This window comes from Felis catus, chromosome B3 (assembly GCF_018350175.1).
Source record: "Felis catus isolate Fca126 chromosome B3, F.catus_Fca126_mat1.0, whole genome shotgun sequence".
Lineage (NCBI taxonomy): Eukaryota > Metazoa > Chordata > Mammalia > Carnivora > Felidae > Felis > Felis catus.
This window is the reverse complement of record NC_058373.1, coordinates 134,285,352-134,310,451: the sequence shown is the minus strand read 5'-3', so window position 1 is coordinate 134,310,451 and position 25,100 is coordinate 134,285,352. Positions and strand designations below refer to the sequence as shown.

The following is a 25,100-nucleotide window of genomic DNA, read 5'->3' as shown; positions in this document are numbered from 1 at the left end:
TTTCGTGAGTTCTAGCCCCGCTTCAGGCTCTGTGCTGACAGCTCAGAGCCTAGAGCCTGCATCAGATTCTGTGTCTCTTTCTTTCTCTGCCTCTCCCCGGCTCGAGCTCTGTCTCTCTCTGAATCTCAAAAAATAAACATTAAAAAAAAAAATAGTCTCCTTCCTGGGATAGATTGAAACTAGTTCAATCTTTCTTAAAAAATAAATAAATAAAAATAAAATTGACTTGATTTTCTTTAACTAAGACCTCACAGCAGTTTGGGGTGGAATCCACGCACCTTCACTGGCCCAGGATGAGGTCTCCCCGCAGAGCTTGAGATGCCTAACAGAGGGCCTGCGACAGGGATCGGACCCAACGCTCATGGTCCCACGGGTTCTGCAGGACCCCCCAGACTGCTCTGTGGACCAGAGGGGGTGTCATAATCTCCGTCATCAGCCCCTCACACCCCTCACATAAACCCAGCCCAGGTAAGGTCTATGTTACGACCATGTGCTTATATAACAAATGTGGATTCGGGATGGCCCAGCTTCACCGTGTTGTTGCCCCAAGCTCTTTGGGAACTGCCACAGTGGGTGGAGGGGCCAGAATCATTGTCAGAGACCCTAAAGGGCCTCCCTCCAACCTCTCTCTCTAGCCCCACCCCATGTCTAAGGGGGAAAGACAAGAGGAGGGCAGTCAGTCCACTAAGGGAAACTCACTGAGCACATTCTACATGGGGCAGGCCAGGGAACGGGCAGGGAGGGGGGTGCGGGGGGTGGTCACAGCAGGCTGAAAGATCCAGCCCCTTTCTGTGCTGTGAGGAGCAGCCTGGTGGCCCGGCACGAAGACTGACTAAAACACCCCTGGGTGGGAAGCTACATTCCTAGCTGTGTAATCTTGGACAAGTCACAGAAATTCCCTTAGTTGTGGTTTCCTCCTCTGCAAATGGGGTTAATCATGCTCCCTGCCCCCAGGAGTGCTGTGGATGCAGTGACAGGATATGTGCCAAGCACTGAGCTGGGGGAGGCTGGTGCATAGTAGGTGCTAAGTTAAGGCTGGTGGTTTCTTACTTTCTTGACGTTGGATCAAGGATACAGGATTCCCGTAAGAAGGGGTACCAGGGGCCAAACAGGGCGGGGCACATAACATACCTCCAAGAGGGGGACACACAGAAAGAGCCCCTGCAAAGGAATGTCAGGGCAAGATGAGAACCCGCACCTGAGCTACGAAGAACCAATTCATCAGTTTGGTCCATTTACGCTCAAGACAGGGAAGAAATGACTAAGCTCTTTCTTCTTTAAACATGTGCAGCCTTTGGTTGTAAAAAGAACCGAAATAGTTTTCATCAGAAGGGCCAAATCTCTTTTGCTTTCCTCGTCCACATGTAATGAAATTTCTGCACAACCTAAACAGTAGATTCCACCTGCTAACCCGCCCGGCTGAGCGAGCCCCAGTTCTGAGCTCTTGTGCCGCCGGAGTTGGAGCCAGCGAGCAGGTGAGCAGAGAGCAGACCTGCTTCTGGGAACGCACGCGGCTAAAAATACCGGACCCGGCTGTCAGATGGAAAAAAGACTGCCAGCCTGTTGGCGGTGGCTGCCACCGCGGCCCGTCCCTTCTCCGTGTTGACAACACGGTCGGTAAGTTTTCCTCTGTCCTCAGGGCAGCTACTCCCTTCTCCATCTCCCTGCTGGCTCCCCTTCTTCTCCTTAGCCTCTCCCTGGGGAGCATCCCAGGGGGGCAATCCTGGGCCCTTTTCTCTGTCTCATATTCCCTCGGTGATCTCACCCTGTGTCTGGACTTGAAAGACCATCAATATGCCAACTGCTCTCCGATTTATCTTTCCAGCCCAGACTGCTCTCCTGACCTTGACTCATAGATCTGTCTACTTGACTTCTCCATTTGTGTGGCTAATAGATTTCTCACCCCGAGGCTCCAACCTGCACTCTTTCAAAAACTTTTAAAACGTTGTAATTTTGGTAAAATACATAATGTAAAGTTTACTCTCTTAGCCATTTCTACGTGTGCATTTGCCCGGCATCGAATACATTCGCAACGTTGTTTGACGAGCACCCCACCATCCCTCTCCAGAATTTTTTCATCTTCACGAAGAGCTTCATTGAAGCCCTTTTTAGAGGCTAAAAGGAAAAAAATGTGTCTCTAAAGAACACAGAGAGGTAGGCAATGGGAAGCAGGGTAGAGCACCAGGCTCCCAGCTGATGCCCAAACACCACCTGTGGAAGGGAGGACAGGTGAAGAGACTTGCTCACAGTGCCCCCCAGGCCGATCGTGGTGCACAGACATCAGCAGCACAGCCTCACCCCAGCGCTGTTTGCAGCTCTCGTCCCACCTGGGTGCTCTGGGAACCTGTGCAGCATGGGGCATCCCCACCCATGCGGCCCCGGGAGGGACTCTGCCACCTGAGCCCTTCGGCCACTCTGTTCTTGACTATCCCGCCTCTGACTGGGGGGCGGGGGTCCAGGGCTGGCCAGGGTTGCTGAGTCCTCTGCAGGTCACCAGGGCTCTTGTAGGGAGGGGAGCAGGTGCACAGTGGGACCTTGGGACCTGGAGCCTGAAGGACCGGGGTTCAAACCCCAGCTCACCATTCCCATCCGGGGAAATCACCTGGACTTCTCAGAGGCTCAGCCTCTTCATCCATAAAACGTGGATATAATGCTGCTTATACCAGAGAGTTGTTCTGAGCTTCACGACAAACGCCCCTGCCCAGTGCACAGCCCTGTGCTGGGTGCTGGGCAGGAGTTCCACACACGCTGACCCCCACCCTCTGCCCGCGGAGGTCCCCTTGGGGAAATGGACTGCCCTCATCTCGCTGCTCACCTTGCTCAACGGCATCTTCAACAAGTTTCTTGAACAAACCCGAAGCTGTCAGGTCAACGATCACGGAGACCTCCTTCTCCAAGGCCTGTAGGCAGGTGGCCAGAGCAATGGCTCCTGATGGCCGGCCGTCTGTCTTTTCTGGGGGCTCATGGTTGAGGTGAGTGGGGAAGCCAGTGGTGACGAGCACCGAGCGGGCGTGGGACAGTGACAGGGAGGCCCTCAGCAGCTCACCTTTACAGAGCAGGTGTCTGATCCTCCAGTGGCCTAAAATTATTTGGAAAAAAAAAATCATAAAATAATGTCATTGTGTTTCGAGTCGAAACTTATGCAAACAGCGGTTTGGTTTTTTATTTCCTTTTGTTTCTCACGTGGATTTGAGGGGTGTGGCAGAGACGGCTGGTCGTTCCCTGGAATGCCTTCTCCTCTGTCCCCTCTCACAAAGGGTAGCCGGTCAACCTCTGCCCAGCAGCAATTCCAGTTAGTGGGGGTGGGGGGAGGGGAGGGCACAGGACTGGGTTCTCTCTGCAGCATTCGGAGAGGGTCAAAGGGAATGTGAATGGAAGTCACGTGCACCCCCTCTGGGCCTGCCACACACCTCCTTGCCTACCCCCCTTCTCGGGTGCTGGGGCGCGACAACCAGCGCCTGCTGGGGGTCACGGGGTGTGATGGCAGAGCTTCTGGTGGGGGCAGGTCCCCCTTCCTGCTGAACGCGAACACTCACCTGGGAAGGCCTGCCCTGGACAGTTGCGTGAGAGCCACACGCTTGTACTGTATTTGAGGAAAGCATCTTGGGGTCAATTTATTATCGTGGTCTTAGCAAATCCTAACTCGTACAAGAACGTCAAAGGAGGAGAGGCAATGGGGCTGCCCTCGTCGGGGAGTCACCAGAAGAAGGCCCTGAGACACGGACTTGGGGGCAGGGATTTCAGTGGGAAGTCAGCCCAGGAATATGAAGTCCGAAGATGGAAGAAGTGTGAAAAAAGGGAGAAAAGCCGCTAAAGAATGCGTGAGTGAGCAAATCAACCCCAAAGGCAGCTGGGGCCTGATCCCGCTGGAGATGCTCTAGGAAACCGTGGGGTACACACCTCAGGACTGTCCTGCTAGAGGACAGGGAGACTGGGCATTGAGGCACCTGCCCCTGTCCCCTGCTGGGTGCAGGTTACCCATCAGGACATAAACTCCCCATCACCCGGGGCTGTGCCTGCTGTGCTGGGTCTGGAGGTACAAGGACATGCTCAGGTGGAGGACAGAGAGTTGTGAGCCTAAGTGGGTGAGCTGTCCCATTGGGAACCCCCCACTGCAGCAGCAGGTGAACCCCTGGGGGCAGGGGAGACAGGTGGGGCACCTACGGCATCTGCTGTGATGCCTACTGGTGACTGTCAACCTGGTCCCAACTGGGCAGCACAGCCTCCCAGGGCCTGTCACATTTCATCATGACCCTGTCCGTATTCAGGGCACCCCAGATCATATCTGCGCCCCGTGAAGGCAGGCTGTGGCTCAGAACTTCCCCCGCAAGCTGTGGCTGAAACGAGAGGTGGGCTGAGGGATGCAGCCAGAGGAGGTCAGCTCGGCCTTGAGCTGCCTGGAGAACATGAAGGGACACAGGGTTGGGTTTCCTGTTGTGGGGGGACAGTTCCAGACTTAGAATCCGGAAACTTACATCCAAGCTCAGGTGTCGGAACATGGTAGCTGTGTGGCCTTGGCCTCATCCCTGGATTGCTCTGGACCTCAGTTTCCTAGTGGAGCATGGGGGGGGGGGGGTCCAGGTGGAGGAGGGTGCAAGGAAAGGGCCCTTCACATACCTCCAGTAGGAGTGCCAACTGAACATTTGTCTGGAGGGCGCTTTGACCTTAGATTGGCATATTCTAGTGGTACCAGCAATTCACGTGTAGGAATTTACCTTCATAAAGTGATTGTGGGGGGGTCCACACACATAGTCAGAAGGCGCTCATCACAGCCTTGTTTGTGGTGCCAAGTGACAGGATAATAATATAAATGGTGGCACATTCCTCAAATGGACTTCTAGGCAAACATTAGAAAGGATGTTGTAGAAAGCTAATGACATGGAAGGATGTTTGCAATATAAAAGGAAAAATATATTTACAATTTGTTTACATATATAGAAAGAATATATATATTCTTTCTATAACATATATAGAAAGAATATATATATTCTTTCTATATATATATTCTTTTTATATATATATTCTTTCTATATATATATATATATTCTTTCTCTCTATATATTTCTTCAGTCTTACAGGTTTAAGACTGAAGTAAAAGACTTTAAGGACAAATATTGAACGGCTGATAATGGTTAACTGGGATGAGATTTTGGTAATTTTTTTAATGTTTTTTTATTTCTTTTGAGAGAGAGAGAGAGAGAGAGAGAGAGCAGAGAAGGGGCAGAGAGAGAGAGGGAGAGAGAGAACCCAAGCAGGCTCTGCACTGTCAGCACAGAGCCTGAGTCGGGGGGCTCGATCTCACAAACCGACTGAGCCACCCAGGCGCCCCGATTCTGGTCATCTTTACTGCCTGTTTACGTTCATTATTTTCTGATGCTTCTCCAACGAGTATGAACTGCTGTTGGTGGAAGGAAAGAAGAACATTTTCAAAGAAAGAAATTGGAATGTAACCTATTTCATAGGATGTGATAACAACAGTGAGAGGAGGAGAGAGAGAGAATTTGTCAAATTTAGAGCAGTGTATGATTTCATCATTTGTGATGATTTTATTATGAGAGAAGCATCGTCACTATGAACCCTGTGTTCCTTCATACTCTCCAGGCACCTCAAATGCAAGCCAACGTCGTCTCAAAAATGACTGAGTGGCTCTAATAGTGAGTAATGCTCAGTATACCACCATTAATCTTGTATCTGCTTATGTAATATAGTAGGAATCAAAAGCATCTATTGTTCTTGGGGATTAAAGATGTTCCTTAATAGACCATATTGGCACATCCGGACAGTCATGAATCTGCCTTTCCCCCAAGCCTCATGCTTCAAACCTTGACACGGTCTGACTAAGCACCGAAGGGGGGCTTTGTGGATGGCCTCCTAGGTCATTCTTAGTAAGTTAGGGTGTGCTGGGTCTACAGTAAATTTGCTTCCTACTTACTTTTTTATCTGAGCTAATGGCAGAGTTAATAATTCATCTTCCCTTATGACCCTTGTGCTGAGTGGAAGAGATATAGCCTGGATAAGAATGTTTGTGAGGGAGAAAGTATTGCAGAAATTAAAAAAAAAAATCCACCCAGGAGATCAACTATGTAAGAGGTGCTCTCTCTCTCTCTCTCTCTCTATATATATATATAGCCATAAGCATTCAACTCCGTATATGCATATGTCCTTAAAGGTGCACCTGTGATAGGTATAGATCTCAAATTTACTGTGGGTTTATATGTAAAAGAAACCATACTCTTTGCAGAACCAATGAATGAATGAATGAATGAATGAACAACCTAACAGACATACAAAAAATCAAAAAGCTATGCCCTGTGGTTTTGAAGGAAATTTTGCTACTGTAGACCTTTGATCCCAAACCCAGGGGAGAGAGAAGACTTTTTTTTTTTTTAAATTTTAGAGAGAAAGAGAGAGCATGAGCTGGGGAGAGGGGCAGAGGGAGAGAGTGAGAGAATCTTAAGTAGGCTCCATGCTCCACGAGAAATCCAACATTGGACTCAATCCTACAGCTCTGGGACCATGACCTGAGCCGAAATCAATAGTCAGACACTCAACTGACTGAGCCACCCAGGCACCCTGAGATCAGACATTTTTTTTTTTAATTTTTTTTTCAACATTTATTTATTTTTGGGACAGAGAGAGACAGAGCGTGAACGGGGGAGGGGCAGAGAGAGAGGGAGACACAGAATCAGAAACAGGCTCCAGGCTCTGAGCCATCAGCCCAGAGCCCGACGCGGGGCTCGAACTCACGGACCGCGAGATCGTGACCTGGCTGAAGTCGGACGCTTAGCCAACTGCGCCACCCAGGGGCCCCGAGATCAGACATTTTTAAGGCTGGTTACTGGCCCTGGAACTATTTGATTCTTGGCCACAGTATTATTTAACATAAAAAGGCACCCTGGCTGGCTGCTCTATGACTCTGCCCAGCTGCTGCTCTCTGTACTGATGTTACTGTCATCAGCTCTGTCTAGGTGCTGGGACTTTGGCCAGGAGGGTCGATGTCTGCAGGCTGACCTTACCCCTCTGCTCTCCACAGGGGCCCCACCACCATCAATCCAGGTATCTGAACCCAGGAAACAGGGATCAGATGGGCCAGCAGGGAGACCACTATATGCCTTCACCAGATATTCAAAGTACAAAGAGCCCCCAAGTCTAGAATTACAGCCCATGAGAAGGTGCAGAAGAAATGGGGTGTGAGCCAGGAGAGACCAGAGCACTGTTTTAACTGGCCCAGTGGGACCATGATATACGATTTAAACTCAGATTCCAATTTATCCAACATTTGTTGATCGTGGGCTTTGGAGTCTGTTAGCGTGGATTCAATATCTGCCCCGACCATCTGCTAGCTAGGTGGACTTGGGCAAGTTTCTTAACCTTATATGCCTCAGTTTCCTCATCTGTTAAAGTTAATAATAGCTGTCTCATACGGTCACTGGGAGAATTCAATAAGATGAAATGTGTCAAAGCTTTTAAATTTAAAAAAAATTATTTATTTTGAGAGAAAAAGAGAGAACACAGAGGAGGGGCAGAGAGGAGGAGAGAGAATCCCAAACAGGATTCGCACTGTCAGCACAGAGCTGGATGTAGGGCTCAAACCCACAAACCATGAGATCACACTTAATGGCTTAATCAACTGAGCCACCCAGGCGCCCTGAAATGTGTCAAAGCTTTTAACATCCGGGGAGAGCAGCTGGGAAGGCTGCACCTTAATTCTCTGGGGAGCAGTAGCTAGCAAATTGATGGAATTTCTATGCACATCAGCGCCCTCTGCTGGCCATATGTTTAAAAATGAGACATTGGCTCTTAACAAATGGTGCTGCAGGGGAAAGAGAAAAGCCCCTCGACTGGCTTACAGCCCACCTCCTCCTACTTGCAACCAGAAGACCCCTAGTGGATCTCATGTCTAGAAAGCCAGCAGGTTGCAAGCCATAGAAGGAATGTCCTTTCTCTGAGACTCAATATACAATATACATGTTGCTTCCAAACTCTTGTGAGGCTGTCTCTTGCAGGGTCCTGCCCTACCAGCATCTGCAAGTGAGTGGCAACCCAGCCCCCCACCCCCACCTCTGTTGCCCAGCACAGCCTATTCTGCACCCAACCTCAGGGCAATGGCACAAAAAGATGGGATTAGGGACACTGAAACCCGGGGGTGACTTGTTTAAATGGTGCCAGTTGACTACCTAGGAACCATACTCCCTCTTTTCTTACCTACCCGGTCCCAACTGAGTCCTGCAGGCAATGTGCCCAATTAATGAGCTCACCTTCCAAAGTCCCTCTTATCTTTAGTGTTGACAATTTTGGGGAAAAAAAACATAAATAAAACCCCCCAAAATTATTCATAGTCGAACTACCCAGAGATCATCAACATTAGAATTTTGGTGCATTTTTGGGGGATTCATACACAGTATAAACATTTTTTAAAAAATCACACTGTGGGGGCGCCTGGGTGGCTCAGTCGGTTAAACGGCTGACTTCGGCTCAGGTCATGATCTCACGGTCCATGAGTTCGAGCCCCGAGTCGGGCTCTGTGCTGACAGCTCAGAGCCTGGAGCCTGTTTCAGATTCTGTGTCTCCCTCTCTCTGACCCTCACCAGTTCATGCTCTGTCTCTCTCTGTCTCAAAAATAAATAAATGTTAAAAAATAAAATAAAATAAAATAAAATAAAATAAAATAAAAAATCACACTGCGGGAATGCTCAGTAGAGGCAAAGAGGGAATTTAGGCAGCTGACCCTTGTATATGTAGGTGGAGGTGGAGGGGAAAGACGACTCAAACAAGTATCTTAATGACTCTCAAGTAACTTTTTAAAGAGTTTAGAAAAAAAAAAGAGTTTGGATTCTGAATATCTGTTTAAAAATTTTTTTTAATTTTTTAAAGTTTATTTAGTTTTGAGAGAAAGAGAGACACAGAGTGTGAGCAAGAGAGGGTCAGAGAGAGAGGGAGACACAGAATCTGAAGCAGGTTCCAGGCTCTGAGCTGTCAGCACAGAGCCTGATATGGGGCTTAAACTCACAAATGATGAGATCAATCTGAGCCAAAGTCAGATGCTTAACCGACTGAGCCACCCAGGTGCCCCTAAATTTTTAAAAATATTTATTTAGTTTTGAGACAGAGAGAGAGAGAGAGAGAGAGAGAGAGAGAGAGAGAGAGAGAATGAGCAGGGTAGGGTCAGAGAGAGGGAGATACAGAATTTGAAGCAGGCTCCAGGGTCCGAGCTGTCAGCACAGAGCCCGATGTGGGGCTTGAACTCACGAATCGTGAGATCATGACCTCAGCCAAAGTTGGACGCTTAATCAACTGAGCCACCCAGGTGCCCCAAGGCTATGCCTACTTTCTTGGTAAAACAGCAACTTCTTCTCTTTGATAGTGCTAGTTAAATAAAGAGGAATAAATTCTTCTTTTCATAAAAAATTCGTACTATAGATGCATATACTTTGCATACTGCCTTTTTCACTGACCATTACTTCAATGATGAATTTCTCCAAGTCATTAAGGTGTGAACACTTTGTTTCTTACCTGGGTCTATGGCAATTATAGTCTCTAGTTCTCTAATCTTCTGAACAGCTGAAGCCGATGTGATGCTGTAGTGCAAAGGATCTTGGGAAATGGGATGGACCTCAGGAATTCCCTCAGGGTAAGACAACTGGGTGGAGCCTCTGTATTCTTCAAGTTGGTCATGACTGTGCAACCCAGTGCACTGGTGAAAGCCAGCGGGGTCTCTAAAACACACAACAAGAGGGCCTGAATGCACTCACTTCATTAGACTCAGTTCATTCTCATCTAGCCCACTGTCGGACGGGCAAGATGGCACCATGCATCAACTCTGCCAACAGTGCTTCACGGCTTCTTGCACCAAGTCAGAAAAAACTGTCTTATGGCTAAATCAAGTCCCACTCAAACAAGTGCCTCCAATTTTTAGGAAAGTGAAGATGAGTTGGGTATGGAAGAAGGGAGAAGGGAGGCACAGCCATAGCTACAGATAGGGCTCTAGGAATTTCCGTCAATTTAATCCCACGGGTATCCGAAAGTACTTACTGAACTCTTACAATGCATGAAGCCATCTTTCTGTACTTTGCTAATGAATAGCTCTCTCTGAACATACCTCCTATTTTTCCCATAGGACTTTTATTTTGATTTGGTATATGCTAACTTTGTTCTTTAAAAAACTCCCCCCCCCCTCCAAAAAAAAGGGCTCAGTCCATTGAGTGTCTGGCTCCTGATTTCAGCTCAGGTTATGATCCCAGGGTGGCGGTATTGAGCCCCACCTTGGACTCCGTGCTGATCGTGGAGCCTACTTAAGAGTCTCTCTCTTTCTGGCCCTCCCCTGCTTGCATCCTCTCTCTCAAAATAAATAAACTTAGAATATTTTTTAAAAAAAGATTCTCTCTCTCTCCCTCTGCCACTCTCCCACTCACACCTTCTCTCTTGCACCCTCCCTCCCTCAAAACAAAACACAAACAAAACAACACACCTCTCCCACACTAAATCCTGGGCAATGTGAATCCCGGGCATTCTAGTATAGTTATAAAGAACTGGCTTTAGTGTGCCAAACAGAGTTGGAGATGAGACTTTATCTTCTCTAAACACGTTTCTTCAACTATATCATAATGATAATGCCTCAGATGGTTGTTGTCAGAACTGGAAAATGCACATGAAAGTGTTTTCTCAAAGTGGTTCAGAGTAAACCTTCACTAAGTGACGGTTTGCCTCACTGAATCAGGCACAGTATCTTACTCGTCCTATGCTTTTGTGCCTGGCTCATTTAGGTGCTTAATACCTCCTGTCCTTCATTTACGTCTTCTGCTTTCTTCATTGTCATTATTATCCTAGAGTGCTTCCACTTCTACTGAGCTGTGTGCTCCCAGAGATGAGGGACCATTGTTTACTTATCTCAGACTTCGAGTGTCTCAACGCACAAATGTTTCGAATTTCACGGAAAACAGTCACATTTTTTTTCAGATTTAACAAAAGTCCAAAGTTAGTCAACACTTCAGAAGGAAAACCTACTGATAACTGCAGAAAGCATTCTAACTTAATTTTTAGACGGGCAAGGACTAAGGATTTTGATGAATGGAATCACTTTAGACAGCATCTAAAACTGATCACTCTAATGCCAGGTACACATCAGAACAGTCAGCTCAGAAGGTGACACAGGGTTTTTCCCCACCAGCTGTGAGGTGTGTAGCTATCACCGAGAGAAGTTTAAATGTTGAAGTTTGAGCATGACTTTTGTAAGTCAGAAATATTCAAGGTCATCCTTAAGCCAATGACGTCATTTGGTCTCATTTACAGTCAGAAATGCTATTTCCAGCCAGAGCTAATGGGCTGGAGTTTGCTGCAGAATAGGGCGTCCCCTGTGGCTGGTGGCAGAGAGGAGTGAGGCCACCGTGCTAGACAATATTTACTGCACGTGTGTGGATGTGTGAACACACATGAGCACACACACACTCAGAAATGACCACACACTCCCTGAGAACTGCATCTTGTCTCGTGCAGCGTTTTATTCCCAAGATCTGGGTCCATGCCTGGTACATAGCAGGTGCCTAATACATTTAATGTTAGATAATAGAATTCCACGGATCTCATCACCATATTAATCTTCCCCTGTCATGAGGCCATTCTGATAGCTAAACTTATATGAATGATTTCAAAATCAATTAAAGTAACACTAAATTCTATGGATTGTAGTGTGAGTGTGGCTGACCTGGCTAGAATTTTCCAGTGTCTATGAAATAGACTGCAATAGTTAATGTTTTATCACATCCCTACCTTACTGTGAGCTAGTTAGGGCGCCCTCGTGTGTCGCTTCGTTGTAATAGCATCCTACACTTGGGGAAAAATAAACTGACTGTATATACATCACTTTCAAATACGGAGGTCCTGCCGGATGAAGATCTGTTCCAAGACCCCCCGTGGACAGGAAACCGCGGATAGCACCGAACCCTACAGACTATGTTTTTCCCTATATGTACATCCCTATGATAAAGTTTAGTTTATAAATTAGGCACAGTAGGATTAAGAAGGCTAACTAATAATAGAGCAATTATAACAATATACTATAATAAAAGTTATGTGAATGTGGTCTCCCTTTCTAAAAATACCTTCCGGTACTGTACGCACCCGTCCTCTTGTGACCATGTGAGGTGATAACGTGCCTGCGTGAGAGCGGAATGAAGCGAGGTGAGCGACCGCAGGCATTGTGATGGAGTGGGAGGCCACTACTGACCTTCTGACGATTCGTCGGAAGGAGGATCATCTGCTTCTTGACTGCAGTTGACTGTGGGTAACAAACCTCCCGAGGCAGAACTGAAGATGAGGGGGGCCCGCTGCACCTTGCCAACACCACGTGGAATGGTGTGTTTAGCTTTTGCCTTCGCTCTTGTTTTCACAAGCCCCACCCACCTTCAAAATGTCTCAGAGAGTCAAGCTCAATATTGGTCTTTCTATCACAATGGGCTGGGAGCCCTCTGCAGTGAGAAATATTTTAATCAAAGCATCCTTGGGCTGAGAGACGAGCTGCTGGTGAGACCCAGCCCTGGGAAGGGAAGAAGGAAGCCAGTGAGATCTGTATGCTTTGTGTTCTGTTTTGTGACTCTGTTTCTTTTTTGTGTTTAATGTTTATTTAGTTTTGAGAGAGCATGAGTGGGGGGAAGCGCAGAGGGAAGGGGGGACAGAGGATCCAAAGTTGCCTCTGCGCTGTCAGCGTGAGCAGGACTCGAACGCAGCGTGCGGACTTACAAACTGTGAGATTGTGACCTGAGCCAAAGTCGGACACTCAACTGACTGAGTCACCCAGGCGCCCATTATGACTCTATTTCTTAAGTCACTGCACTGTGAGTCTATGCTTTCAAGAACTACAGCCCCACTGGTTTCCATCGTGGGTCATGGTGATTGTGCCCCATAAGCCCAGACACACTGCAGCTGCTGACAGCTTCGAGGCTGGTCATTGGAGAAGGTCAGAACACTGGGACGTCCCCCGGCTGACACACCACAGGCTCCCCATAGTCAGGTCTAGAAAGATCTTTGATTCCCAACCATTCTGCAAATGGAAAAAGAAAATGAAGTCCATCGGATCCTGCCCTGGTAGGTCCCATCCAAGTTTGACACACATTGAGTGGTTTATGCTTCTTTCTCCCAGACAAACTCTGGTCCTAGGATTGCTGTCGATGGTACTGGAGAAAAGGAATTGGGACTTTAACAACCCAGGGCGCTTGCTAACTTCTAGCCCATTCTGAGTAGCACAGTTTCTGAACACAGAACCTCAAACCCCTGGTTTGATTGCTGGAGGAGCCTTGGGTGCACTTAGCCCAGCACCTTGTGCAGGTTGCTAACCAAGCCAGCATTTGTGAGCCCACATTTATCTTGGTACAAGCTGAGTCACATAACGCAGACCTAAACTCTGTTGCTTAACCACCAACAGCACCCCTACTGATGGTCTGGCATCAGAAGGCTCATGAGGACAGCAAAGATGGATGTGTTGGGCCAACTCAGGCCCACCGATGAGAAGACAATTCAATGATTCATCAATGCACTTTGCTTTGGGGGGTCCTGAGATCATCTTTCTAAGAGGAAGGTGGCCCTGCTGTTGATTGCATCTTTAGAGAAAGTAGGTTTTGTCTGATTGGTTCATTTTACACAGCTGAGCAAATTCAGTTACACTGAGCTTTGACTCTCACCCAAGACCCAATCCCAGGTTCTCACCAGGTCCTCTGAGAACCACAAAGAGGCCTGGACAACTGCCACTCTTGGATCTGCTCACTCACTCTCAGACTGACTTAATACCCTGGGGATCAGTTGAAGTGAACATTTGGAACAAAGCCTTCCCCTGCTAAATACGCTGCTGACCAACAGCCTGGATTAGAGGTTGCTCTCAGCTCAAGTCCCGGGACACATAGCTGTGCTGTCACTCTCTACCACCTGCTTCCCCCGACCCTTCAGGTTCACCTTAAGTTCATGGGAGATGATGGGTGAGGCTGACTATTCTGCCAAGGGGAACACCTTTAAACCTGAGGGGCCTCTGTAAACCCAGCCCGAAAGCTGCTGCGGGAGTCTGATCCTCGTCCAGGACGCCCAGGACCCCCGGGGAAGATGAGGACAAGCCGGGGGAGTTCGGGAACATAGCAGGTTCCCGTCTTCTCGTGCTGAAGTTCAGGGGTGGCTGTCAGAATACTGAATGAGAGTGGACACTCACCCGGGTCGCCGATATGAATGGGATGTCCCTTACTCCCTGGGGAGCAACTGGCCCGCACCAGCCCTTCCAGCTTGTTCTTGGGGATGGGCCTCATTGTGACCACCAGGTGGCAGCAAAAGCCAGCAATGGTGGCACAAGGCGCTGTCGTCTGAAAAGAGATCAAGGAAAACAAGTTGAAAAACAGAATTAACACAGATGGAAAGCCTGAACACCAGGAGTTCAAAGCAGCTGAATGAAAGAGGGGATCCAAGCAGCTATTATAAAATTATAGCTTCTACTTTTTGTTTGTTTTTAAGACTGATTTAATATTATATTATATTATATTATATTATATTATATTATATTATATTTATTATATTATATTAGTGACAGAGACAGTGCCAGCAGGGGAGAGGCAGAGAGAGAGAGGGAGAGAGAGAATCCCAAGCAGGCTCCTCTCTACCCACGCAGAGCCAGATGGGGGGCTTGAACCCGCAACACTGTGAAATCATGACCTGAGCCAAAATCAAGAGTTGGACGCTCAACCAACCAACTGAGCCACCCAGGTGCCCCATGTTGCTTCTACTTTTATGTGACATGGAAATGAGAAAGCCTGGTGGTATTTATTGGTCTAAAACAGAGAACCTTGTATGTGCTGTGGATGCTCTGGTAGCTTGGAGCAGCTGTAGACCCCCACTTAAAGCAATGTTTTTAACTACAGAAAAAGAAATGCACAGGTTTACAAAGCCAACCAATTATATTGCACATGCAGTTATCAAATTATGAAAAAATGTGATGCAGCGATATGTATCCTTCATTAACAGCTTGGGGAACAAGACGGCAGACCTACCATTATAATTTTGGTGTAGTGATCAACATATAGGATATTTTTGTGCTATCAGACTGGCCATGAGACATGAAACTATCTGGGAGTTCTCTGGGCAGCCACAAAATCACAGGGTCTGCTGATACAACTGTAGTTCCTTGTCTGCGTTCATAATCAAAGGAAATGCTCAGTTTCAGTCTGAAGCTATAAAAATAAAGATGTAATTTTTTTCCCCATCCAATTTCATGGGTCCTCTGAATTTTCTCCACAGACCTCTAGGGGTCCATGGACCACAGGTGGAGACCTCTAAGACAGCGGCAGAGGGTTCCAAGGACAAGGGATCTCTCAGGAGGCATTGGGATCTGCTCTGCCTTGTGAGTCCACACTGGGGATGGGGGCCCCACTGAGCCCTGCCTCACTCCTCCTGCCTTAGAATGACCTGTGTGACTTTCACTGGTGGCGGTGTTTGTGGTCTGAATGGTTTCTGGTGGCTGCCGTGGGGCTTATGAATGATTTAGGATGTGGCCAGGATGATGATCCACTGGGACGTGGCTGCTGCCCAAAGGGCTTGCTGTTGGCACTGAGGGGGGAAAATGCCACCCCAAAATACACCAGTTTGGCATACGGATTGTTTTGAATTAAAGTTACTTGAGAAACCGCCAGTGCAAGAAAAACACTCTACACCCCTTTCCAGCCCCCCCCCCCCCCCGGGCTGAAAAGCAGGAAATAATCCTCCCACGTGAAGGGACCCTCCCCGTACCAAGAGGGTAGAAGGCATCTTTATCTCCAGAGATGGGAAATCAAGGCCGAGAGGGCTGTGTAAACAAACCTTGTGACTTCCTTGTGAATTTACTACCCCAAGCTCAAACTTGTCTTACCCATTCTTCACAAATTCATTGTTTCTTTGTCTGAAAGGTGTAAAAGCTATCTGTTTTGGTCACTTCTTTGAGCCTCACATATTTGGGGCTCCTGTAGGTATGACATTAAATTTAGTTTTCTCCTGTTAATCCACCTCCTGTCGATCTAAGTGTTAGACCAGCCAAAGGGCCTAGAAGGGAAGAAGGGACAAGTTTTCCTCCCTGGCAGTACCTGGTGGCCACAGATGAAACCTTGGAGTGCCTGCCCAGTTGGTGTCTGAATCACAGCACTGGGGAAGGGACACGCATCAGGGACTTTCACAGAGGACAGGCAGCGCTCCCCGAGGCTGCCCCTCAGGGCCCCACCTGAATCCAATATGGCTGCCTGGCCGTATCTCCCAGGAGCCAAGGGCCAGAGGCAACCGTACTGAACAGAAGGCTATTTGGTAAGTGAGCTGTCATGAGAAAACCATGGCTCCCCTGAGCACTGACCATGGCAGTGATGAACATGCTGTGCAAAGCATCCCTTAATCGTCACACTTCTACTAGTGACATTTCATAAACGGGAGCCAGGAGTCCTAGGGTACGGTCTGGCTTTGGGATATGGGCGAGTCCTTTTCTCTCTCCAGGCCTCAGTTTCCTCATCTCAATGACAGACTGCCCATGATGTATCCGCTGCCAAGGGCGGTGTGTTTGGGGGCCACCTCTGCCCCAGGGCCCCTGCCAGTGACTGTACTTCTGTCTCCGCCCTTCCCTACCTTTAAGAAAACTGCTCAGGCACATGCTTCACTCATGAAAATTGTTTCTCATCGGAGGCAGCTCGGGCCTCTCTGGCAGGAGCCCAAACCAGGCAAGTTTCAATAAATGTCCGGAAGCCCAAGACAAAATCTGCAGTCCAAGTCCTCCATAGAGGACCCTGCAGCCGGCCGTCGATGCTGGCTGACCAGCCGTTGACGTGGGCTGATTCACACGATGTCCTGGAGGGGGGTCAGGGGAATGAGGGAATGTGGTTCTCCTGCCTTGACAAGCAGTGGCTGGAATGGAACTTCAGAGACACAGCAGGGAGGTGACCCCTAGCAGCGGGCACGTCCCAGGAGAGGCGACCCCCAGGGGCCACCGCTGGCCAAGAACAGAACCCAGCTTTCCTGACAGAAACATAACCCGGCAGCCAACAGGCTGGCCAAGGCCCTGCCACAAATCCCCGGGGCATTTACCTGGCCAGGCACATTCTGCCCGATGCCAGGAAGTTTGAGCCAAGGAGGATTTTCAAAAAGCTCACTGAGATGCTCTAAGTTAAAGGAGCCAGACAAATTCCAGAGAGGTTTGGTTTACACGGTTGCCACAATGTCTATAAGGGCTTGACTTGCACACTCAAGGCCACCCTGGGAGCTCACAGCAATCCCAGAGGTGGGCACGAGGGAGGCTGGACATTCCATTTTCCAGATGAGGGGACAAGCTCAGAGAGGTTAACCGCTTGTTGGGTTGCACAGCAAGAGAGTGGCTGAGCTGAGGTCACTTTAGTCTCTGACCTCCTGAGTGCATGTTCTCCCCACCACAGGAAAATACAAGGTGATGCACATTTTCAGGTCATTCTGCCCTTGGAGATTGTGTCCTACCTCGTACGCACCCACGTGACCATGCCCTACGGAGTCTCTTCTGGGGAGCCCCACCTTCTCCAAGGCTGCTTCCAGGGAGGAGCTGCAGTCCGGGAGGAAGGTCACCATGTCCCTCAGCTGCTCTGGGTACTCCTCCAATGAGGTCAGGCTGCCTCTGTGGGAACCAAACTCGTACTTCCGGAACTAGGGACACCCTGTCCTGGGGGGAAGCTCATAGTTCCAGAATCAAGATGGCCCCTGACCGTGCATTTTTAAAAAGAATGGGGGATGGGGTCCCTGGGTGGCACAGTTGGTTAGGCCTCTGACTCTTGATTTCGGCTCAGATTCATGAGTTTGAGCCCCATGTCGGACTCTGCACAGACAGTGTGGAGCCTGCTTGGGATTCTCTCTCTCTCTCTCTCTCTCTCTCTCTCTCTCTGCTCTTGCCCCACTTGTGCTCTCTCTCAAAAATAAATAAATAAGCTTAAAAAAATCTTTTAAAAAAAGAGACTTTTCTGTAGAATTAAAATATTATGGTTTTAAGCCAGTTCTTTATTCACTCCAAAATTATTTTGTTGAGCCATTCCTCTGTGCCAAGCACAAGCCAGGTGATGGGACAACAGTGACAGAGAGGACATCGGCCCAGCCCATAAGAAGTATGCAATCCTACGTTGGCGGTGAGACTGCACTGAAAACAAATACTTGCAACACAGAGCAGTGAGTGTTAACAGTATGGGTGGAGGAGTGACCCACGGAAGGGAGGAACTCATTCTCCCCCACAAAGGGGAAGGTGCTGGAGCTGGATCCTGAGGGATGAATAGGAGTTCACCAGCTGAACAAGGGGGAAAGCACATCCTAGGCAGAGGGAACAGTATGTGAGCAGCATGGAGGCATCAAACATATGACACACTGTGCGATCTGCTCTAAGCGTCCCCAAGATGGTAGCCTAGGGAGTGCTAGGAAAAAAACAGAAGGAGCTGGCCTCAGGTCTGGGTGGGGTCTCTGAAGGACTCTCCTAGCCCAGAGTCCACAAAATGGTAGCAGCAGAATGTTCTGGGGAAGCTTTCTCTCTGGGGAGATGGCTGGGGATGGCTGGAGTGTCACGGGGGAGGGGAGACACTGAGCCAGGGCCTGGTCACTACAGGTGACCAGGTATCAGGCCAAGGTGCAAGTCATGGGAAGGCACTGAAGAGTTTATTTATTTATTTATTTTTATTTTTAAAATTATTTATTTATTTTTGAAAGAGAAGAGAGACAGAGCATGAGCAGGGGAAGGGCAGAGAGGCCAAGATACACAGAATCCGTAGGAGGCTCTAGACTCCGAGCTGACAGCACAGAGCCCAGTGCAGGGCTTGAACCCACAAACCATGAGATCATGACCTGAGCCGAAGTTGGATGCTTACCCAACTGAGCCACTCAGGCGCTCCATGGCACTGAAGATTTTAAAGGGGGGAGTCATGTGATCAGACCTAGCATTTAGGAAAAGTCACTCAGGTGGGCGAGCAGAAGAGATGTGAGCCTGAGCTGGGGTCGTGGGAGAAAGGTGGGCTCGTTGGAATGCTATGGAGGAAGCAGAATCAGTAGGCCCATACCCACAGTGTTAATAACGGCTCTCCCTGGGTAGGTATCAGTAGTGCAAGTGTTTTTACTTTCTTCTTCATCCAGTGCTTCCGATTTCTGGCTTGGGTGAGGAAGTGGATGATGGGAGGTGCCAGCGGCATTTCTGCAGCCAGGGCAGGACTATCTTGGTGATCCCCAAGATTTTTCCCAGGGCAAGGGGCAGGGACAGGGACAGGGATGGGAATGGAGGGGAGGACAGCTCATCCCTGAGCAAGAGTCATGGGTGAGGCCTTGTACCAGGTACTGAGCATCCCCATGACTGGACAAAGAGGTCCCCGTTGACAGACACACCTGGCTGCTGCATGTGGCCACTCCCAAGCTTGAACCCTGGTAACCCAAGCATTTTACCTGGTGTCCAGAACAGCGTTCGGGGTAGGCAACGTCCACTTGCCTGGCTCAGTCAGGCCCAGGAGGGGCAGAGGGCCATTGTTGGCTTGGCAGAACTTTTCAAAGGCTGGAGCCAGGGACCTGTGCAGGACCACCATGCTGGCTGGTCGGAGCCCTGAGTTTGGTGAGAGAAGGGACACAGGCATAGTCGGTTGCCTCTTGGTAGAGCCTTTCAATTTTAACTCTTTATCGTAGCACAGCACAGAAAGATGCCCATAAGTGTACAACTTGATGAACACGTAACTGACACCCAGGTCAAGAAACAACATTATCAACATTCCAGAATCCCTCTATGCCCCTTATAGTTCATCACCCCAGCCTCGAAGGTGGCCACTACCGTGACTTCTAACACCATGGGTTACTTTTGCCTGTTCTTCATATAATGGAATCATACGATGTGAGCCTTTTGAGTCTGGCTTCTGTCACTCAATCGTATGTCCGGGAGATCCATCCATACCTTTGTGTTTGACAACAGCTGGTTCATTCTCATTGCTGTGTGATATACTCATTACCACAATGTATTTACCCAATCCTGTTGTGGATGGACATTTGAATGGCTTCCAGTTTGGGGTTATTATAAATGGTGCTGCCATGAGCATTTTAATACACGCATGTTGGGGTGCATTTCTGTCTGGCATACCCCTAGGGTGGCAGGGTATATACATGTTCAGCTAAGCGGTTTCCAAAGCGGTTGTACCAATTTATATTGCAAGTTCTTGCTTGTTCCTTATCCTCTCCGGTGCTTGCTGTTGCCTATCTTTTCCATTCCATCCACCCTGGCAGGTGGGTAGTGGCCTCACACTGCGGTTTTAATTTGCATTGCCCTGAAGGCCAATGCGGTTGAGTGACTTTCATAGGTTTTATTGGCCATTTGGGTATCCTTTGTGGGAAAGACACTGCTCATGTCTTTTGTCTGGGCAGATTCTTGACTTAGCAGGCTCACAGATTCCTTGACTCCCCCTCCAAGGAGGTAGTCTTACTTCAGCTATGGGGGAAGACACTTGCATGACACCACCTCCTCTGGTAAGGAGCCCTCTTCTGGAATGGGAAGTCCTTTGACAGCTAAACAAACCTGTGTTTGAATCCCGATTCGGCCTCTGACCAGCAGTGTGCCCCTGAGCCTTGGTATTCGCAAGGAGGAGATGGCAGTAATGACACCTGCCTCAAAGAGAACTCTGGGAGTTCATTCCTGTGTGTTAATTACCTAACACACAGGTGTACAGGAAGTAGGGGTTGGAGGCATGAATATGGGCTCTTGCATGGACATTTACAATTACGGTACTGAAGGAATATTTAATGATGGTTTGTAATGTACGGTTAAAGGAACAAAACTAGATAACAAAACCGTATTTGGGGCATATTCTCCTTTTTATACAGTTCATGAGAGAAATAACTAGAAGGAAATACATCTACATGTTAATCACAGTTATCTCCTGTATCAAGACTGCGTGATATTTAATGTTCTCTTCTGTGCTTTTCTCAATTCTAAAATTTACGTAATAAACAGGTATCATTCTGTAACTGGAGGAAAAAACAAACAAGAAAACTTATGGTTGTTTTTTTTTTTTAAGGAATTATTTCCTTTAAACACACCATCCCAAAGAAAAACATAATTATGCTGCTTTTGGAGAAATAATCTTGGTGACAATTCTCCTAAATGCTAGATTGCCGTATCAACATGTGGGCATCTCTTTTCCACAACGATACTGTCTGCTAGTATTTTCTCTTTAGCTCTGATATTTGCCTTAGCTCTCTGTGCTAAGTCATTTGTAGATGTAATCACTTATATTTTATACGTAAGGAGAACAAGGCTCAAAGAGATGAAGTGACTTCACCCGGCTGGGGCATGGCAGAACCAGGATTTAAGCCTGAGACAGGGGACCCCTGAGTCCCTCTAAGGTCACCATTGGACTGCAGGCATCAGACCTTCGTAGGATGGGTCCACCACCCATTCCAGCACCTTTCTCCTCAGGGATGGTAGAAAGAAGTGGATACAAGCAGATGCCGTACGGAAAGTTCTAGCACCAGCTTCTGCTCTAACATCCTGGAACTCATTGCCTCAAACCCTCGGTGCCTGCCAATGTTACAGACTTTGAAAATGGGGACGAGCTGGACACTCCCAGCCGCTGAAAGCCCAAGGAAGCTGACTGCATGTCTCGAGCAAGCCCAGCGTGTCTCCAAAAATAGTCTGGAGTGAGGTGGAAGGGAATCCAGCCAGCCTAGAAGCCTGGCTTTCCCTAGCCGCCTCCTTTCTTACCTCCAAAGCCTGTTGTGAGAGCAAATTGGGTTTTTAATACCGCAAATCAGAGAGGTATTATGAGCACAAAGCTTCTTTGTTTCCTTTTTAATTAAACGCACTTCAGAGGGCACTGTGTTTTCATTTTGTTCATCTCCACTGCTGATGGTACCAAGTCCCCAGTTGTTCCCATTAGTAACAAGACACCAATAGAGGGCTCAGTGGTGGCTTTTGGCGGGGGGGGGGGTGGATGAGTGAGGGGAGGGTCTGAACTGATTCCTGTGTTGCCTGGGTCTCTCCGGCTCCATCTAAGGTCATGACAGCTTTTTCTTTATGAGGAGAAACAAAGTGAGCCTTCCGAGTCCTTTTACCTCAAAGCAAAGTTGTCCATTCTTTTTTTTTTTTAACTTAATGACGGGAGAGGGAAAAAAAAAAAGCACCTCTAATGTCCCTAATCTGATATAAAGCCCCGGAAGACGTAGTCCCGAGCTGAGGTGCTCCAGCTGTTCTGCAGAATGAGCTTCTTTCCTTGCGGAACATTCCATGACAGCGGCTGACTTGGATGGTACATCTTACCCCCACAAGCTCAGTTACCCCTCCCGACAGCTCCTGAGGGAGGACTGAACTGTTACTTTCAGGGTGCAGGTGAGCTTAGGGAGGTCACACACCTTACCCACAGCTACAGCCAGAAGGAGCCAAGCTGGGACTTACATCCAGACTGGTACGCTCTGCTCTCTGGGAGCCCCGAGGTGCTAGCAGGCAGTGGGGTTCAGCTGATGTTTGCTGGTACGTCGTGTACAGGGTTGGGGGAGACTATGACCCTGGTGGCTCTCTACAAAGCACGCTCCCTAGGGCTCACAGCCCTGAGTGGCTCCTTCCCCGTTGACTCTGTCCTCGGCCATGTGCCTTGCTTTGCCAACGGGACGGTAGGAAGTATGACGCAAGCGGGTGTTTGATACGTGCTTGGGCATTACGGCTCCTCCTCCAGGAATCTTGAGCTACCCTGGAAAGAAGTTTGGCTACCACTGCTGGTGAGGCTTCCTAGCAAGAGAGAAGCATTAGGCCGGCCCCAAGCGCTCTGGGCCTCCCAGTAGACACTCCAGACATGCGAGGAAGAAGCCACCATGGATGGTCCAGCCCCAGCAGACATGGTACCACGTGAAGCAGAAACCGCCCCGCCCCCCCCCCGCCCCCCCCCCCCCCCCCCCCCCCCCCCGCCTCCTAAGGCCAGCGTCATCGCAGAATATCGCTGAAGCCGGTGAGTCTGGGGTGCTTTGTTATGCAATAATAGAGAATTCTGTTGGTCCAGAAATAGCCACAGAGGCCAGATATGTCAATAAACAGTGAAAACTGTCCTGCTCCAGCACTTTAAACCATGCTACTGGTTTTTCTCTTCGGCGATTCCGGTAACCGGAAGTCTTTCGTACCATGAAGTTTTGCTGGGACTTGCGTCAGTGACAACTTTGACGGCTGTTTTCTCTCACAGGACCTTTCAGAGCCTTGAGTGTCACTCCTGGAAGAGACTGGGGAGACGGTGCACCCAGAGAGGAACAAAACGGGGAGACGTGGTCTGAACCAAAAACCAGATTAAAATGCAGTGTTATCTGGGGGTGCTTTTCCCCCCGAGGGAAAACCCCTTTCGTCATCTGAGGCCATTGGCAGGTCCCCCCGTGGAGTTGGGTTGACCAAGCAGAACCGGTGGTACCGGAGCCATCTGGTAAGGTGTTCACGCCTGAGTCTGGCCCAACTGCCCGACCTGCTGGGACATTAATTAGGGACCCGAGCAAGTATCATCCTGCTCTTACTTCCTGTCTCCCAGGCAGAAGCTACAAGTTTCAGGAATTCCTGGGCCCTGCACCGCTGGTATTTCTAGGGATTTTCTTTCTTTTTTTTTAAACGTCTATCACTACTTACCCCAGCCATGCTGGACATATTTCTGATGTCTGGTGTCTTCCATAGGATCAAGCTCCTTATGGCAGAGGGAAGAGTGAAGGTTATCATGCCGTCTTTGAACGGGCCAGAGTCTGGGTGAAGGAAGGAAGAGGAACAAATGAGAAGCTCAGCTTCCTTGCAGGGGGCAGATTCGGCATCAGGTATCCATCACCACCCCCCACCCCCGGCCCTACCTGGTCCTGGCCCGAGTGGGCATTGTTTGGAGCAAATTCTCCCCACCCTATTCCCATCCCCTTCATGTCTCAGTTTCTAGTGAGAAACTCCTAACACTTCAAGACCTTTGTTCATGACCTTCCCCTGGCCCAGGATGTCCTCCCTCCCTCCCTCCTGAAGACCTTTCCATTCCTCAGTACAGGTTCCAATCCTCCGCCTCTATGAAGCACCCAGTAGGCTCACGCCGACTGGTTGCCGGGTCTCCTTGCCCCCAGAGCATTCTTTGAGCCACTGACTTCGGCCTGATGTTTTACTGGACTCTGAACCCCCTTCCTCTTTCCCGGGGAGACCCCAAGTACCCAGAGAGCAGGTTCACATCTTGGGCCTCCCGCGGTGTTACGACAGCCAAAGCACATAGCACACACCAAAAATACTTATGCTCGGATGAACAAGCGACTGCATGCCACGTGCAATCACAAATGAAAGAATAGGCCAGATTTTCTGTCTATGTGTGACTTCTGTTGTTTAGATTTAGGTGCCTAGAAGGAACAGATTTTATGTTTTCTTCTTTATATTCCCTGCCCCACCACCCCACCCCGCTACTCCAGGTACAGTGCCTTACAGAGATTTTTGGTGGATGAAAAAAAAATACGGCAGATTTTTAAATACAGAGATGGCGTCAAAGCTCCAGGAAATTGCATTCAGAAAGGAATCCTGTATGTTGACTTCTTGTGAAAACTAATGAAAGGAAACCAGGTTAGTTCAGGTTATGGTTGAGTTTAAAACGGAGGAGGGAGGCCAGCAGGGGGAGCGCTCACAGCCCCAACAGGAAGACCTACACCTTAGCAAGTCCAATACTACTTTAGCTACTAGTGTACTGCCCCAGCAGGAGGAGGAAAGGTCTCCTCCTCTCCTGGCAACAGCCCCGCCAATGACAGTCACAGCTCAGCCAATCAGGAGGCGCTACCCTTCGAACTCCCAGTTTACTCCAATGGACTTCCGGATTATAACAGCTCTCCCATCTTCCCCCTTCCCTCTGGAAAGGAGCTACCTACCTCCCCTTGGCTCCCCGGACTTGCCTCTGGCCTTGCCTGTAGTTTTGCCACAGCCCGCATGTCCTGGGATTGCAATTCTCTGCTATTTCCAAATAAACCCGTTTTTGCTGGTGAAATGGCCGGCAGTTTTCTCTTTAAGGTTAACATGCTCTAGAAGGAGGTTTCAACGCGTCAGCGGAATCTAGGGTTCGACAGATGAAGAGGCGAACGAAATGACAGAGATGAAAAGTCTAGCATAGAGAATGTGGCCG

At 48.8% G+C, this 25,100-nt stretch overlaps 1 protein-coding gene and 2 long non-coding RNA genes across 4 annotated transcripts in view; 2 read left to right on the top strand and 1 right to left on the bottom strand.

The window, feature by feature from the left end:
• The window catches only part of DGLUCY (D-glutamate cyclase), a 40,453-nt gene extending 16,764 nt beyond the window's left edge, over window positions 1-23,689 (bottom strand). Inside the window, 8 exon segments of the mRNA XM_045060381.1 lie at window positions 2,816-3,079; window positions 9,514-9,633; window positions 9,636-9,716; window positions 12,914-13,036; window positions 14,189-14,336; window positions 17,467-17,665; window positions 19,414-19,567; window positions 23,599-23,689. Coding sequence (XP_044916316.1) covers window positions 2,816-3,079; window positions 9,514-9,633; window positions 9,636-9,716; window positions 12,914-13,036; window positions 14,189-14,336; window positions 17,467-17,665; window positions 19,414-19,567; window positions 23,599-23,689 — 1,180 coding nt within the window.
• LOC109500984 lies at window positions 12,648-17,573 on the top strand. The gene is made up of 3 exons (XR_002158916.2): window positions 12,648-13,080; window positions 15,265-15,367; window positions 17,437-17,573. It is a non-coding gene; the product is annotated as an uncharacterized LOC109500984 (long non-coding RNA).
• On the top strand, window positions 22,910-24,537 carry LOC102902534. 2 transcript variants are annotated; one of them, XR_006599924.1, is made up of 4 exons: window positions 22,910-23,094; window positions 23,175-23,551; window positions 23,648-23,781; window positions 24,403-24,537. It is a non-coding gene; the product is annotated as an uncharacterized LOC102902534 (long non-coding RNA). The 2 variants fall into 2 exon arrangements; XR_006599923.1 differs by having other exon boundaries at window positions 22,910-23,551.
• The last annotated feature ends 563 nt before the right edge of the window (window positions 24,538-25,100 follow it).